The 18,274-nt window shown below is 35.1% G+C and overlaps 1 protein-coding gene across 1 annotated transcript in view; it reads right to left on the bottom strand.

The window, feature by feature from the left end:
* Il1rapl2 (interleukin 1 receptor accessory protein like 2) overlaps window positions 1-18,274 on the bottom strand; it is a 1,183,927-nt gene that overhangs the window by 542,907 nt on the left and 622,746 nt on the right. Inside the window, exon 5 of the mRNA XM_010619716.2 lies at window positions 1,198-1,351. Coding sequence (XP_010618018.1) covers window positions 1,198-1,351 — 154 coding nt within the window. The remainder of the gene's footprint in view (window positions 1-1,197; window positions 1,352-18,274) is intronic.

The raw sequence follows: 18,274 nt of genomic DNA, 5'->3' as shown, positions 1-18,274 counted from the left end.
TTGACCTAGATCTCACTATTTCCCACACCTTGTCTGTGATAATCACTATTTTGCTCTGTTATGATATATTCATCTTTTTTTGGTACTGGGGATTGAACTTGGGTCCTTGCGCTTAAGAGGCAGGCGCCGGAACCACTGAGCTAAATCCCCAGCCGATATATTCATCTTTAATGCTCGAAAATTCAAAACTTTTTGAATGCCAAAATGATGTCATAATAAGAAACTATATACTTTAAATCATGCAGTGGGCCACGGGATAAAAGGCAGCTGCACTAAAATATATATAAAATAACTGTCATACTATACATATAAGATGTGTATGAAACATAAATGAATTTCACATTTATATGTAGGTTCCTTCAGCAAGATATCTCATTCTATATGTGTCAATATTTAAAATACTGAAAATACCTGAAATTTGAAATACTTCTGGTCGAAAACATTTTAGGTAGGGATACTCAACCTGTTAATGGTAAATTAGCCATTAATTTATAACAAGATTTTCTCGTGAGCAACGGTAAGTAGAATATACTGTTTCTTATAGTTCATCGCATTTATTGTCGAGAGATAACTTCACGGTATTAGAATGCATCCTGTGCTTCTGAAAATTACTTCTTCAATTTTTCTATAAGGTTAGAATATCCTATATCTTGCACTCTAAGAGTTACTAGTTTATATTTTGCTTATATTTCAGATTTAAAACACACATGTGCATACTCATGGAGTTACTGTAAGAGCCTCAAGAACCTGACAACACCATCATTCACTTCTAGAGAGTTTCCTATAAATATTGTTCTGAATGAAGTTCAAACTGATTTCATTTCAAAATTTCAATAGAACCTCATTGTGGAAGGAGTTTTCACTTACATAGAGCTTCTACACATGGGGTAAGTCAACAGTCTAGTGATTCAATTTTATCTTTTCTGAAATTCATAAGCAATCAATGATATACTGAAGAGTTAAACTTTCAAACAGGCAGGGAATGCAGAGGCAGCAATTAGGCACTTGATCTCTCAATTAATCAATCGTATTCATCATATAGCTTTTATTTTACAACTTAGAATAAGCTTTTCAAATATTTGTTTTGTAGCAAATTCTAAATTCATAGCAATTTGACTCTCTGGATAAGATTCTTTCTTCTCAAACCAAATTATACTAAGATCTCATTTATAATCATTTATTAGAACCAGCACCTACCTGTAACTTTCAGTTCAGTTGTGCGTCTTACAACCTTCCCTTCATACTTAAGTTCACATGTGTAATTTCCTCCATCTTCTTCTTGAACGTCCTGGATTAGAAGAGCATTTCCCTTCTGTATTATTATGCTTCTCCACATTTTTGGCTTGCATTCCTACAAAGAAAATGTTTGCAAGTAAGTGGAATATGAACATTTACATCACTATGTCTATTTTTACTTTTTTGAATGCATCTTCATAGTTTTCAAAATATGAAACAAAGGAGTTAAATCGATGGGCAACAACATCATAAGCATATCTTATTGTGTCCAGTTCAAGTATCATAACTATCAAATGAAAAGACACTTTTAAATTTTGACCCCAAAAGAATACTTTAGAAATATTGTGCAAAAATAGAAAAGCACACAAGGTCCCCAAATGCAAAAGAGGTCTAGTAGAAACTTAAAAATTGCTAAATCTTTTTTTTTTTCTTTTGGTACCAGGGATCAAACTCGGGACCTTGCACTTGCAAGGCAGGCGGCGGAACCACTGAGCTAAATCCCCAGCCCCTGTAATTTGCTAAATCTTATAATGTCCTAATTTTTTCTATTTGACAGGGTTGTTTCCTAAGAGTCCTAAGAGATATGGTTCATATAGATATTTAGTATACTCCAGGGGAGTCTGAAGAATTATTAAACATTCATAATAAGTTTTACATTGATATTTAAGATTCAAATTGTTTCATTCATTACTATTTATTGTAAGAACTAATACTAATTCCAGGTTTTCCCTCTTTATAGTCAAGAGATCAATTCAAGTGGGAAAGAAATGGTCTATAAAATCAGGTGTAAGTTCTCTAGGAAGATGGGCATGGAAAGTGAGGATGCACTTTGTTATAGTAACACCATAGAGAAATCATCCATTTATTTTGTAAGTCCTGTGATATATAATTGGAGAATAAAATTTAACTTTTAAAGCCAGTTCTCTTGCTCTCCTATTGTAAATGTAAGTATTACTACTTGCATTAGCCTGCCCTAGAAAAAATGTACAACAGTTTTCTAGATAGTAACACTTTTCCAGAAAATGACAAGCAATAACCAAATATAAGAATATTTTACCAAGTAGCATTGTCTGTTGGAAAATTTTTCAGACATCTTTTCATATTATTTTCAATCTAGTACCCCAGATTTTCAACCAAAGTGCTAGCCAACTATGTATAAAACTCCTTGGAAATGTAGGGGATAGCTGTGAGGAAGTGTTGAATGATCAGGGAAAAAGGCTTTTATCATGTAAATTCTGAATATTTCAGTTGATCCAATAGCAAAATCGACTGTGAGGCAGATTATGCGGATGATAGTTACAAGTGTTTTTCAGTTTCCCCACCACAGTGTATACAGCAATATCTGCGCCTGCCCTTACTCACTCTCCAGCTTTACCCAGCACATACATACTTGAAGCATTCGTGTAATGTTAAAATCAATGCTGACTATATTCTCACCTGTAAATGTTTCAGTGTGTGTGTGTGTGTGTGTGTGTGTGTGTGTGTGTGTGTGTGTGTGTTTGTTTGTGTGTAAAACTGGGAGAGTGAATAAACATCTATCAGCTTTTCGCATTAACGATTTTTTTCTTGTTAGCAGGACTTTTGACAACCATACACAAAAACTGGCAGTTAAGTTCACAACTATAATGTTTAAGATATGTGCTTGCTCTATGTCCAATGCAACTACCCACATATATAGTCAAAGAGGAAGTAAAAGTAATACTATGAAGATCTAAATAAAGATTGCTTCACTCCCTAGGGACTTTCTGAATACTAGGAGGAGTCTGTCTGAACTTATATTACGTATCATGTGTGGTAAAGTTTGTCACCTATCTGAGATTTGCTTCCAAGTGGAACCTTAGGATAGAAGGTTTCTGGGCAAGGAAAGAAGAAAGTGTGAACAAAGAAGAGAAATACAGCCCAGCTGCTACTGTCATCATATAATAATAACCCACAAATAAATTCCCATTGCTTCTAACTCTAACAGCCTTAGATTTCTAAAGAATCATTTTGAAGGTTATTATACAAAAATATGGTCCCTCTGGGCATTTTGAGAGGAAAAGAAAATGAAAACGGAGCTGCTGCACTTTCACACAGAGATGGTAGGAGTGGGCAAATGAGCCCCCACACATATTTTATTCAAAGACGAACAGTGTTGCTTTGTAATGTCATTCTGGGTGTGAGTCCATATGGAATTAGTTCTAGCCATTTTTATTTCCCTACTTACTGCTTGAGGTCCCCCCCCAAGAAACAAACACAGAAGAATGTATAGAAATCAGAAAATAACTCTTAATGAAAACAGCCTGGAATCTTTAGATGTTGAGATTTATCTAGAATAATCCCAAATGCCTTCCAAGCTACCATTCAGCCTTGTGATGGATTTTTAAAAAATAATTCACAGAGGTGGGTATGTTAATTTTTTGAAAATAAATGTTTATTAAATGTCATAAGAAAGTGTTCTGTCAGGTCATTCCCACCCCTCTAGAGACAATGTAATTATGATGTGGAAAATTTTCTTTAAGTCAGGATATCTGTAGTTTGAAATTCAGGGTTCATTTAAGTTCTGCTATCTCAGAAAATTTTGTTTCTTTAGGATTTAATTTCTTACTTGGCATTATGAGGGTAATATTAACTACCATCCAAGAAGCCACAATCCAGATGTTTGCACACCCTAATCATTATATTCATGTTGGGTACCACTACAGTATATATAGTGGTCACCCAGCACTTAGAATGTTTTTCTTTACTAAACTTTCCCAATCCAAAATCAGGTATCTCCAGATCCTCTAGCACCACTTGGTAAAAAGTTGATGTTTGTGAACCAGTAATATAAAAACAAATCTTCACCAGTTGATTAAGTAACTGGCATCAACACTTTACTGTAACTTACTGAAAATGCATACCTCCTAAGAGGCACTAGAGCACTACTTTTAGCAGATTGGGTAAAGGAGCTATATTTTTGTCAAAAGAGCCTTTAAAACACTTTTCCTATCATTCCACATAGATGATCATCTTCTTCTCTCAACTATATATCCTTCACAGTGTTTTCCTGCTGGCCATTCTACCTATGTCTGGGTATCTACGTTGAATCTCAGAAGACTTCTATGCTCCTAATACTATTATTTGTTTGTTTCTTCCTTAAGCTACTGGCTACTATGCTTACTGGTGTAATGGATTGTTTCCTGAGCACTGCTTTCCTAGTAGACAGACAATATGGCCATATCTCAGTGCCCCAGGACTTGTTTAATTTTGAGAGCCTGTTAGGCAAAGAAATTTGAAGGACAAAGGTCAAGTCTCAATATGACAGTTTATCTGACATCAGGAAAAACTGTCAAAGAGTCAAATATGTGCATCCTGTTAACACTGATGACAATGTGTAATTTTTCTACTATTCACTGGCCCTGAGAGTATTAAAATAAACTTCACCAACTTGAAGATTTTACTGATGAACAATCTTCCTAGAGTTTTCTAAGTCAAACAAAAATCTTCATTATGTGGCCTAGCTGTTCATTCATAGAGTAGATTATTGTAGGATATACTTGCTTGAGCAGCGTAATGTCAGCCTTTCAAGTCATACTTCTTTCTCTCTCTCCTTTCCTACTTGGATACATTCCCAAGAGTCCCATGTTGCAATTTCTGGATTGGTAACGCAAAATGCACAACAGAAATATTTGTTGATCAAAACCCTATAAAAGTGACTTTATTCCCGCCACACTTGGATCTAGGGAGTTTTCACCTTGAAACGTTCACAGTCTACTTATAAGATAATATCTGCATAACTACAGCTGCTTTTTAATTTATTTGATTTGGTGGTCATGTTTATTTTAGTGCCATTTACAATATACAACTCGTTCCTCTTGGAAAGAACATCAGGAAGATTGATTTAAGTATTTCTTTTTATTCTAAGAATTAGCCACAATGCAATAATGCAAAAACAAGTCAATTAATCATTAACTTTTTTCCTCAAAGCTACTTTATTTAAATACCTAACACCCATAACCTCAGAAAACCTTTCCCTTTTTCTCTTGAATCTATACTACACCTTGAAGTAAATACCCACATATTTAACCAATTTAATGTAACACAAGCTTTCTTAAATTTGAAGATGGAAGAGATTAGAAGCACAACTTTAAACTAGCTCTCATCCTTGCCCTTTTCAGCCCTACTTCTGTTCAAAATTACTAGAATAATACACACATGGGGCATCTGTAAAATCATTAAATGCATATTAAATATTCTGTGTTGTTAGCATTGGTAATCTCTTTTTAGATGACATACACTTTTGTTTATAATGTCAATTATCACTGGGAGTTAAATGTGACTCATATTTTTATAGTAGAGAGAATACATTAAACCAGAAATATAATACATTTCTTTCTTTTTTGGTATATTTTAGGTATACGATGCAGTTACATTCATCATTGATATCATGTACTTTTACATGACTTATCTTGGTTCTTATTTTTTCCCCATTCTTCTGCCCTCCCTTCACCCACTCCATGCTTCCCTTTTTACAAAGACTTTGTTTTCATGTTTTTCCTTTTCTCATATTTTTTTCTCTTACCTTTTCCCACCCCTCCCACTTCCCCTACACCTTTATAGACCTTTTTTCCTATTATACAATATCAATTATACATTTTGATCCTTATTTACACTTTTAATTTATCACAGCAGAGAAACTATTTGGTATTTACATGTGTGTCCTATTAATTTCACTTAAGAATATCTCCTCATTGTGCATCCACTTAACTATAAATGTCTCTAGTTTCTCATTCTTTATGGCTGAGTAGTACTTGATTTCATTAAAAAACACACACACATCTTCTTTATCCAGTCTCCAGTTGATGGGAAATTCCAAGTTTTAGCAGGAGTATAATTCTAATGCTAGGGACAACTTCCAGCTCACAGTCTGACAAGAAAAAGGGCTTGGAAGTCACTACCCTTTTCACCACAGCAACAAAAAGCTGAACAAAAGAAAAGTGAATGACTCTTCCCCTATTCATCTGATACGGTTACAGGGAAAATCACTACCCCAAAAACTGGGGTAAATACAGAGCAAAATACAGAGAACCTCAGTTTACTGGGATCAGAAGCAGCTTTCTGGAGCTGGTATCTTATATAAATGCTCTAACCCCTCTCTAGCCTTTGAATTAGACAAAGAAAAATTGAGCTTCCATACCCATTCTGTCTCAACAAGCAAAGGATGGGAAGAATATAAATAGCATTTGTTAAAATACCAACCAGATACAAGCCTCACTAAGAGACTAAGACCTAATCATAAAATTATAAAATACTTTCCCTCACTGAAAATTCCACTAACACATTGATAAGGCTTCTGTCTAATAATAATAATGTATTATAGATTAAAGAAACACACAAATCAGACCTTATTAAACAAGAGATCTCTACGGAAAGTCAGAGACATAGCGTGGTAAAAATCAAGGACACTAGTGACAATTTTGGCCTTAGAAAGTAAAATTAAAGTAAATAGGTGACAGCCTAATATTTCACCAGAAAAATGTGAAAACCTCATACTAAAGGCCTATCCAGTTCTTTTTTCAAGTCAGTCTGTCATATCTAATTTTTCAGGAAAAAGTTACAGAGATGCCAAAAAACAAAAGGAGTTTGAAGGGCAAATTCAGAAGTAACAGAACAAGACTTCAGACATATTAAAGTAAACATTTATAATATGATTAAAATGCTCCTGTCTCTAATGGAAAAAGTGAACAACTTGCAAGAACAAATAAGTAATGTAAACATAAAAATAAAATACTTTAGAAAGAATAAAAAAGAAATGCTAGAAATCAAAACATTGAAGTAGAAATAAAAAATGCCTCTGATGGGCTTAATAGCCAGGACACAACTAAGGAAAGAAAGTGAGCTTCAATGCAATATCTACAGATTCTTCCTAAGTGGAAAACAGGGAGAGAAAAGAGAAAACAGGAGGAATAGAATGAATACTAAATGGTTGTGGGACAAATACAAAAGATATAAAATAAAGATAATGAGAATACCAGATGGAGAAGGGCAAAAAGAACAGAAGAAATCTTTCAACTCTAGTGCTGGGAGAACTGTGTATCACAGCAAACTGGGGGTAGGTACAAAGAATGATAAGTAGACTATTATGAGCATGTGAGCTGAGTTTTGAACAATTATACAAACGATAGGCAAGGTAAGACATATCAAACAGGAAGAACAACATTTGTATATACACTCAGATGTGAAAAAGGGCAAAATGAACCAAAAATTACAGTCTTGCTCTACTGAGAGCAATTGAATGGAAATATTTTTTAAAATCTTAAATTCTACCCTAAGATATTTGCATCTTTTTAACATTCAAATCCTAGAAGACCAGTGTTTCTGCTACTGTGTCCGGCCCCTGTGAACACTCAATAGATAGTAATCGTCATCTAAATCACTTTATAGAATCATTGGTCCTCATTAAATTGTGACATACTATGATTAGGTGTGCATTTCTGAAAGATCAGTCTTGTTATGTAGAGAATAGACTTCAAGAAGATAATTAATGCCAAGCATAGCAGTGTATGGCCTTAATCTCTGCACTTCAAAGGGTGACATAGGAGGATCGCCATGGTGAGTTTGAGGCCAAGCAGAGCTATATAATGAGTCAAGACCAGCCTGCACTACATAGCAAGACCATGCCTCAAAAAAAAAAATAAAGGATTATTAGTTAAGAAGTTTTAATTTGCTTTGATGTGTTTTGGATGTCTTTAAAATCTTGGATGTCATTAATAATATATTGAAAATCTAATTTTGTGATTTATAATGATTTGGAAAAGATCCACAGAAAGTTTTCTTTCAATTTTGAAAACCGTATACCTACGAAAAGATCACAAAAGTTGACAGAAACAAATAATATTAATAAATTAAGAGGATATAGATTAAAATGACAAACTTATAACAGTTTTATTTCTCATTATCAAAAATGGCAAAAATCCAAAAGTAATCAATTGGTAAATAGTTACAGAGTAATTGATAAATAGTTAACAGTTCTTTGGAGAACTAGAAATACTAGTATTCAGCAACAAAATGGAATTATCTCCTGATATATAACAATGTAGATGACTACATTATGATAAGTGAAATGCACCAGACATAAAACCTACATATCATATTATTTATTTACATAATATTGTAGAAAATATAAAATTATAGGAATAGAAAAGAAATGAGTTTTCAACCAGGGACTGGTATTGGTAGGAGGGGATAGAGTACAAAGAAACAGAGGAACTTGGAGTGATACAACCATTCTATGTCTTCATTGTTGTGTATATATTTGTCAAAACATGTCAAACCAAACCATACAGTTGAAACTTTATAATTTAGACAGAATAATATGACATTTAAAAACTCAGACATATCTCCAATTAGAGTCTGCAATGTCTTATGTAACTGTTACTAGCTACTATGTAACTTTTCCATTTCTACAGTTGCACTAAATAGCAAATAAATAATTTAATCAAATAACTAAGAATGTAAAAAAAATAGAAAGAACCATGTGTCATGCACATGTACCATTTACCCACAAGGGATGAGTTCATTACAGTATGTACTACAAACATCTACTAATAAAAAAAGCAAAAAGAAGCCAGGGATTTAGCTCAGTGGTTTGGTGGCCTGCCTTGCAAGTACAAGGACCCAAGTTCAATCCCCAGTACCAAAAAAAAAAAACAAAAAAAAAAGCCAAAAGAAAAGAATTTAATCATGAAATACTTTTATATGCCTAGGACATATAGCAAATATTACTATATTTGATACATGCACATAAATTGAGGGTCAGTGACATTCAGTTATTTCCCATATCAATAGAAGAATGATGAGCAAACTTAGATCTCCGGAGTTTAAGCCCAGTGACTCTTATGTATATCAGATGCCCTTTCCTCCCACAATTAACAGACTGTTTTTATAATTTGCATGCAGTAAGGAACCCCTTCCTCAATTCTAATGCCATCACTGGGAATAAAAAAGGAGCAAATAGCCACCCGATTTCATTGGTGAGTACATGCAGATCCCAGCGAGACCCCATTTGAACCAGAGCTGCATGGAGGGGCACACAGATCTCAGCCAGGGCCCTGCCCTGAAAAAAACTGTACAAGCATACCAGCAACATCCAGAGGCCCACACAAATCCCATCAGTAAGTGCTCGCAGATCCCAGTAAGAAGCCTATGTGGACCAGAGCTGAGTGGGTACAGGCAGGTCCCAGCCAAAAGCCTTCTCAAACACCAGTGACTGGTGCATGGCCCCCAGCCAAAGGCCATTCCAGACAGGGGTAGGGGAGTAAGTCCCAGCCAGAGGCATGCCCAGATACCATCCCAAGTATGTACAGGCCCCAGAAAGAACCCTGCCTGGACAACAGGGCAGCTTAGGGATCCAGAAGGCCACCATTCTGAACTGAGGAACTGGCACAGTGGTGGGCAGCAGAGAAAAGGCCTCTTGGTGGCTTGCTGAGAAATGAAGACCACTGGTTCAGAATGGTGGCCTTCTGGATCCCTCCATTGCTCTGTTGTCCCAGTGGGGTTTTGGCTGTGGTCTGTGCACACTTGGGATGGTATCTGGGTATGCCTCTGGCTAGGGCCTGCCCCCCATGTAGCTGTTGTCTAGGAGAGCCTTTGGCTGGGGGCCATGCACCCAAGTCGTTGGTGTCTGAACCGGCATCTGGCTGGGGTCTGCACACACTTTTCAGTGGTATCTGGGTGGGCCTCTGGCTGTTGCTTGTGTACCTGTGAAGCTATTTTGCAGGCCAAGCTTTGTCTGGGGCCTGTGGTTCCAAGCTGCTGGGGTAGGGGCAAGGCCCTGGCTGGAATCTGCCCGCAACCACACCTTTCTGGCCCATGCGAGCTTCTCACTGGGATCTGCACACACTTATGGATGGTATGAGGGCTGGCCTCTGGCTGTTGCTTGTGCCATGTTCACCATGTTTTTATCATAATCCATATACACAAACACATCTACATGTGTGAAACTCAGTAAAGGTTAAAAAAAAAAGATGCCGCCTGCCTCGCAAGCTCAAGGACCTGAGTTGGATCCCTAGTACCAAAGAAAGTAAAGAAAGGAAAAATAAGTTTCACTAGACTATAGCAAGCACTTAGCCATGTCAGGCTTCAGTGTCTTTATATACTGTATAATAAGAATCAGTTGTACTACATGGGCTCTAACACCTCTCTAATAATATACCTCCTACTTAGTTCTACTTTGTTTGGAAAAAATCTTTCTCTAGTTTATTTGACTCTCTTTAGATACTTAGATTCATTACAAACTCTGTAAGGAGCATTTCAGAATGTATTTCTGAAGCAATAAGTCTGATAGAGAATTTTATTTATATCAACAATGTGAGTATATTAAATGAACAACATGTGTTTAGTGGAGCAGTATTGGTGGTGTTATAAGAAGAAAATGTATAAGAGGTCAGAAATGAAGGGATTGAACTTAATTGACCAACTTTTGTGTAAGTGACCTTCTGTAGCCTCATCTCTTTTTGTCAACTGATGGGGTTTGAAAAGAGGAGATATAATCTTCTCCCACATACTCCCTGTATTTGAAGAATGCCCAAGATTGAATTACTCAGCTATCTTTAGGGTATGTGCATGTTCATACATACATATATATATACCTTTTATGTTTTATGGTAAAGTAAACTACTTTCCCAACCAATGGGCTACAGCAGCACTCTGGCGTGTTGTGCAGGGTTTACTGTCCTATAAACACATTGATATCCTGTTTCACAGGCACAAATGAGTCTGGAGGAGCCTGGAGCAGCTAACGTACTCAGAAGTCCTCCAGTCACTTCACTGTGCATCAATTTCCATGGGTGATATTACGTGAGAAGATGACTGTTGTTGACTATTATACACTGTGGAAATATGAATTGAGCTTGCTTTATTTTGAATTTTTCCTTTGCAAAGACTCTCATGACTTTGGTTAAAAATAAGTGTGGTTTTGTACATTACTTAATACAAAGATTCTGCCAATGACAAGTAGGAACTGTTCCTTTAATTGATGAAGCGCTTTCCTGGAGTTTCGAAAAGAAGCCGTTTGCTCATCTGTCACATTCCATGAAAACAGGGAAATGTGTTGGCTTTGGTCAATTTTCTATTCCCAGAATGCTGCCTCACAAAGTTAGACACTCAGTAAATACGTATTGAATGAATGACCAGTTTTCCAAATGAATAAATGAATTATACCAAACAATATTCCTAACCAAAGCCAACTTTACCTAAAGAAAAACTTAGAGGACTGTGGCCAAAAAAGATGATTCAGATTGGTATCCTCGATCTAGTAACACCAGGCTACCAAGTGAGGCAGCTAATCAAATAGATGAATGTTTTACCTCAAAGTACATAGAGTACTTGGATTTTTACTGCTAGAGCTCTATTGAAGTTAGAGGAATCTTTGGTTTAGAAATGAGAGGACTCTACATTCTTGTGACAACATTGTTCTCTGTAATGAGGTGGTGTAAAATGTTACTCTTATTTCAATAAACAAAATAATCTTTCTCTTTCATGTCTAAAATATTTCTAAAACACAGTTTTGACACAGGGTCTTGCTATACAGTTCAGGCTGGCCTTGAAATCACTATGTAGTCCAGGCTGGCCTCAACTGCATGGTGATCATCCTGTCTCAACCTCTGTAATTCTGGGATTATAGGTATGTGTCACCATGCCCGGCAGGAAAACACATTATTAAACATTTTGCTGTAATGTCTAATCTCCTTTCATATAGTGTAAAGGGGAATTTTTAAAAGTTTAGCCCCTTTCTATTGGTGATAAAGTTCATATTGAAGTATATCCCCCTTATACATGTCCCTTTCATTCTGTAGACATACCGGATTGCATTATACAGCCATCTTATGAACATGACCATCAACCAATGAATAAATACAGAAGATGTGGGGATTTTTTATACAATGGAGTACTACTTGGCCATAAAGAAAGATAAACTTGAGATATTTATAGCTAAATGGATGAATGTTAAGACCCTATTCTTAAGTGAAATAAAAATACCACATTGTTTATTTGGTGTGAGAAACTAAAAGTATAAGTAAGGGCCAAACTGTGTAATAGATATTGTGAAATGGGAAGAAAATGTTCAAATGGTTAGGGAAACTTGGGGGGGGGAGGAAAACAAAAAAATATGAGAAAGGAAGGAAAAAGGGAAACAGAGCTTTTGTAAATAAAGGTGTGAAGATGGGTTGAAGGGAAAGGAGGGGAATGGGAAAAAAATGAACCAAGATATATCATGTACAGATACAAATTCCTTATAATGAATGTGATCATCATGTACACCTAAAATGTGTCAATAAACTTAATTAATTAACTAAAAAAGAAAGTCAGAAATAGGCAAGTCAGGAAAATAATGGTAGAGTGCTGAGGGACAACAACTTAACATCTCTGAGATTCAGAATCCAGAGTGTAGGAAAAAAAAATTGGAGAAGAAACAAAGAAAAAAGTAGTTTCCTGGTAGCCAAGAGGGGTCTGACAAAAAAAAAATTAAAGGTGGACTGTGGATGTCGTTTAGTGGCATCGCACCTGCCTTGCAAGTGCAAAAAGCACAAGATCCTGAGTTTGTACAAAAATAATAATAAAATAACAGATACAGAGAAATTGAAGAAACATATCACAGTGCAGAGAAGTGAAGGCACTGTCTGTACTTTGCCCATGGATCATGGCTGCCCATGGCTTGTTGCAATTTTTGAGACAAAATGAAAGGAAATGCTTCTCCTCAGAGTCAAATGCTACAGTAGAATGGGCTATATCAGCGGTTTCTGTGATCTCAAAGGACAGCACAGCACTCTGCTCCCAATGATTACTTCTACAGGCAACAGCTTGTGAGTGATTTTAGTACAAACACCAGCCATACCCTGCAGAGAGTGCAGAGTGATGGGTCAGACACCATCCCTGGAAAAAGTTTTTTGAACCTGGTACCCAGAGTAGCCCTTGGCTCTATTCCATTTCATTGCTCCCAGCATCATGCACCCAGAGAAACTGAGTGAGAGATAGCCACAAGATACAGCCAAGGGTCCAAAAGTAGTCTGGAAAAAGAACACTTTAGGTGTTTGATCTAAAGGACACTGGCTCTGCTCCCACAGCCAGAGGCCAACCCCAGCCTAGGTTACTCCAGATATGAAAGTCACAACATCAGTGCCACATGGGATTATTTTTTTCTTTTCTTTTTCTTCTTCACTAGATTATTGATGTTTGAAAAATTTCCCTTGTTCTTTTCCTTACCTTTTTTCTAACTCTTTCTTTTTATTCTTTATTTTTTCTTCTCCCTTTAAAATTTTGCCCCTTTAATTTTTTCTTTCTTAATTGTATCCTTCATGTAATTTATTTTTCTATTTTATCATCCATTAGTCATAAGTTTTTCCTGTTATCTTTATATAATTCTATAAGCATCCATCTACCCCCAATAGGATCTTTTACCACTTTCCTCTTTCCTTCTCACATCATAAAGTTGAAGATTTCAAATTTTTCTTCTTGCATTAATCTCTTTCTAAGAACTTGCATCTTTAATAGTACAGGCATTTGGCTTTATTGGTCTTTAGATAGATGACTCTAAAAATTTCTGGAGAATTTTTTTCTATAACTACTGGAGATATAGCTGCCACATGCAGTGCATATTAGCTATGGGTCAATACCTACACTGTCATGATCTTTACACTATAATTGTGGATTTTTTCTCTAGGGTTAATGGTGGTACGTAGTTGGTTATTATAGTGTTTTAATACCTAATGTGTTTTGTATGATACTACTGTTGCTGATTTGCTTGATACTAGTTACATGACTGTTGCTATTAACAGGTTTTCTTTGTAAGCCAATACCCAGATTGCATTTTTGCCATTAACAATACAAGAGTACATTTCCAGAGAACTACAGGTTGGCCCACTTATACTACATTTTCCGCTGCAAATTAACGGAGATGTTTGGATCAAAAGGCAGAAGCAAAGTAATATAGTTAACCACATCCAAAGTACAGCACTGAAAAGTGACTAACTAAAAGGACATATGCCAACATCAAAGTCATTACACTATAATGTCCCACAAACTGTAGACAAAACAAACCAACAAAAACAATAGAAACATAAGAAGATAAGGCAACAAAACACTTCCCAAAACTCCTAACTTCCTCAATGACAATCCAGTAGCACTAAGGGAAAAAACAGAATATGTAAAAACCCAAATTAATCAAAATGAAAACAGAGGAGGTTGGAAAATAGAACAAAGAAGTATTCAGCAAGATTAAAGAAAATATATCAATAATGAAAGTAATAACCAAAATGATCCAGGAGCTTATAGAAGACACTGATAAAAAACTAGATGAGTAAAACAAAATCGTATAAAACATGAATGACCAGTTAAGCAGAGTCCATTAAATGGTTTCAAGAAGAAATACAGGAGACTAAAAATTATATTGAAAGTATGCATGGCTGAAGTAACCAATGTGAGGACAGAATTTCAGAATTAGTGGGGCACATAGTACTCGCTGCTATCAAGAAATCAATGAATAACAAATGCCACTGGGGGTGTGGGGAGAAAGAAACCCTTCTTCGTTGCTGGTGGAAATGCAGACTGGTGCAACGACTTTGGAAATCAATATGGAGATACCGCAAACAACTAGGGTAAAAAGTCCCATTTGACCAAGGTATTCCTCTGCTGGGTATCTTCCCAAATGAATTAAAAGAATCATACCACAGCAATATATACTCACCCATGTTTATAGCAGCACAGTTTGTAATAGCTGAAACTTGGAAACAGTCCAATTACCCATCAACTGGAGACTTAATAAAGAAGATGTTTTTGTTTGTTTGTTTGTTTTTTTATAAAATGAAGTACTATTCAGCCAGAAAGAATGAGAAACTAGAGACATTTGTAGCTAAATGAATGCATGTTGAGGCCATACCCTTAAGTGAAATTAATAAGACACACATGTGTAAATACTGAATAGTTTATCTGGTGTGAAAAACTGAAAGTATAAATAAGGAACAAAATGTATAATTGATATTGTGTAATAGGAAGAAAAGATCTAAAAGAGTAGGGAAGTAGGAAGAGTAGGGGAAAAGTAAAAATGGAAAAGAAAAAATATGAGAAAAGGAAAAACATGGAAACAAGTTCTTTGTAAATAGGAAAGGGTGGAGGGGGTAAAGGGAGGGCTAGGAATGGAGAGAAAATAAGAACCAATATAAAGCCTGTAAAGGTACAAGATACCAATGATGAATATAATTGTATTATATACCTAACATGTACCAATAAACTTAATTATAAAAAGAACTAGTGAGGCACACAGAACCCCAAATAGGAACAAAAAGAGAACTTCTCCACACCACATAATACTCAAAGTACCAGAAATTCATCATAATGACAAAATCTTAAAACCTGTTTTAAAAAACCAATAAATCATTAGAATTTACCAGAATTAAAATTTATGAGAACTGGACTGTAAACACAAACTATAAAGGCCAGGAGAGCTTGGCATGAAGTATCTCAATACCTAAAGGATAACAACTTCCAATCTCATCTTATTTATCCTGTAAAACTTCTCTTTAAAATTGATGAAGAAATAAAGTATTTCTACGACATGGAGCATTTAAGAAATACATGACCACCAAACCAGCATTACAAAAATTTTTAAAAGATATGCAGTGAAGGCATCAACGACAATAACTCAAAATGAATGAACACCCTTGGAAAGAGAAAGCAGCTAAGCAACAGGGAAAAGAAATAAGGAAATCAGTAACAGAAAAGCAATGCAATGACAAAAATGTCAATACACTTTGGTAATAACTCTCTGTGTGAATGATCTCAACTCCCCAGTCAAAAGACAGATTGATAGAATGGATCAATAAACAAAACCCAACAATGTGCAGGGTAAAAGAAACCTATTTAATTCAAAAGGAAATGCATATATGAAAATTCAAAGGAGAGAGAACAATATTGCATGAAATGGGAACCCAGAAAAACAGCAAGAGTAGTTATCCTAATTTCACATAAAGTGGATTTTAATCCAAATCTGATCAGGAGAAACAACGAAAGTCACTACAAACTGGTTAATAGAACAATACAACAGGAAGAGATAACAATTATAAATATTTATGTAACAAGCATCAGTGCATTTAACTTCATAAAACAAACACTATTAGACATGAGAAAAGTACTAAATACAAATACAATTGTAATGAATGACCTCAGTACTCCACTGTGACAAATATATCAACTAGATAAAGAATCAAAAAGAAGCATCAGAGTGGAATCAAAGCTTTTATTTTGTAATATGTTCTTTTTTATGTTATCATATTTTTATTTTATTATTTGTTAATTAATATATTTTATTTTATTTTATTCCATTTCCCCCTTCAATGTCCCTTATGAACAAAAGCTTTGTTGGAATTAAACCTTTGAACAAAAGAACTTAGTAAATATCTCTAGAGAATTCCATCCAACAACAGAATATACATTCTTCTCAGAAGCACATGGGACTTTCTCTCAAATGGATCACATACCTGCTGCCCATAAGACTGTTTAAGTAAATATAAAAGAATTAAAATTCTGCCATGCATATTATCACACATTACAAGAAACCTAGAAATCAATAGCAAATTAAACCAGAAAAAGTATGCAAGCATATGAAAATTAAACAATATCCACTTCAATAATAGAGGGACATCAGAAAAAATTAAGGAAGAAATCAGGCATTTCCTACAATCAAATGATAATGCCAGTACAACATACTGGATCCTATAGGACACAATGAAAGCAGTCCAAAGAGGCAATTTTATAGCAGTGACTGCCCACATCAGAAAAACAGAGTGAGCGCAAATAAATAACCTAATGTCCAAGAACCCAGAGTCCTAGAAAAATGAGAAAAACATAAATATGAACTTAGCCCAGAGAATGAAATTATAAACATTAGAGCAGAAATAAATGAAATTGAAACTAAAGTAACACTAAAAAGAGTCAATGAACTGAAGAGTTAGTTCTTTGATACAGCCTTAAGCAGGCTTACCAAAATGAGAAAAGAAGGGCCCAAATCCATAAATTTATACTTGAAAAAGATGGGGCAGATATCCAAAAAATCGTTAGTAACTATTTTGAGAATGTGTGCTCTAATAAAATGGAAAATTTAGAAGAAATGGATAGATTTCTAAATACACATGAACTACCAAAGTGGAACCAAAGAGAAAGAAAAATCTTGAACATTCTAATATCAGTTAATGATATTGAAGAAATTCTTTAAAAACTACCAACTAAGCAAAGCCTAAATCCCAGTGAATTCTCAGTCAAATTTTACAAAAATTTTAGACACAACATAATATCAATACTCTTCAAATTTTTTAATAAAATTGAAAGCAAAACAGCTTTCCCCAATTCATTTCTGGAATCAGCCATTACCCTGATTTTAAAACCGGAAAAGGACCCAACCAAAAAAGAGATTTACAGGCCAATCTCTGTAATGAACATAGATGCAACAGTCCTCATCAAGATACTCGCAAACAGAATGCAGTAAATCTTTAAAAATATCAAACATCATGACAATTTAGGCTTTCACAGAGGGATGTAGGGATGGTGCAGCATATGTAAATCAATAAATATAATACCCTACACAAAAAGAAGCAAGGACAAAAATCACATGATCATTTCAATAGACGCATAAAAAATATTTGACAAAATCCAATATCCATTCATGATAAAAGCCCTAAAAAAAATAAAGATAGAACGTCTTTACTCAATCTGATAAATGCCATTTTTAACAAACCAACAACTACCATAGTATTAAATGGATGAAACCTGAAAACATTCCTGTAATACAAAAACAAGAAAAGCATGTCCACTATTACCTCTCCTGTGCAATATTTTTCTCAAAATATTAGCAAGAGCAATTAGGTAAGACAAAAAAATTTAAAAGACATGAATGGAAGAGGAAAACATTAAATTATTATTATTTGTAGATGACATGGTACACTATACAGAAGATTTCAAACCCCTCATCAAAGGACTCCTAGAATTAATAACCAAATTCAGTAGCATAGGAGGATATAAAATCACC

Source organism: Fukomys damarensis, unplaced genomic scaffold (assembly GCF_012274545.1).
Source record: "Fukomys damarensis isolate Sample0158 unplaced genomic scaffold, DMR_v1.0_HiC HiC_scaffold_39, whole genome shotgun sequence".
In the NCBI taxonomy this organism is placed as follows: Eukaryota; Metazoa; Chordata; class Mammalia; order Rodentia; family Bathyergidae; genus Fukomys; species Fukomys damarensis.
Note: the sequence above shows the minus strand (reverse complement) of the source record. Positions and strands in the feature narration are given on the sequence as shown.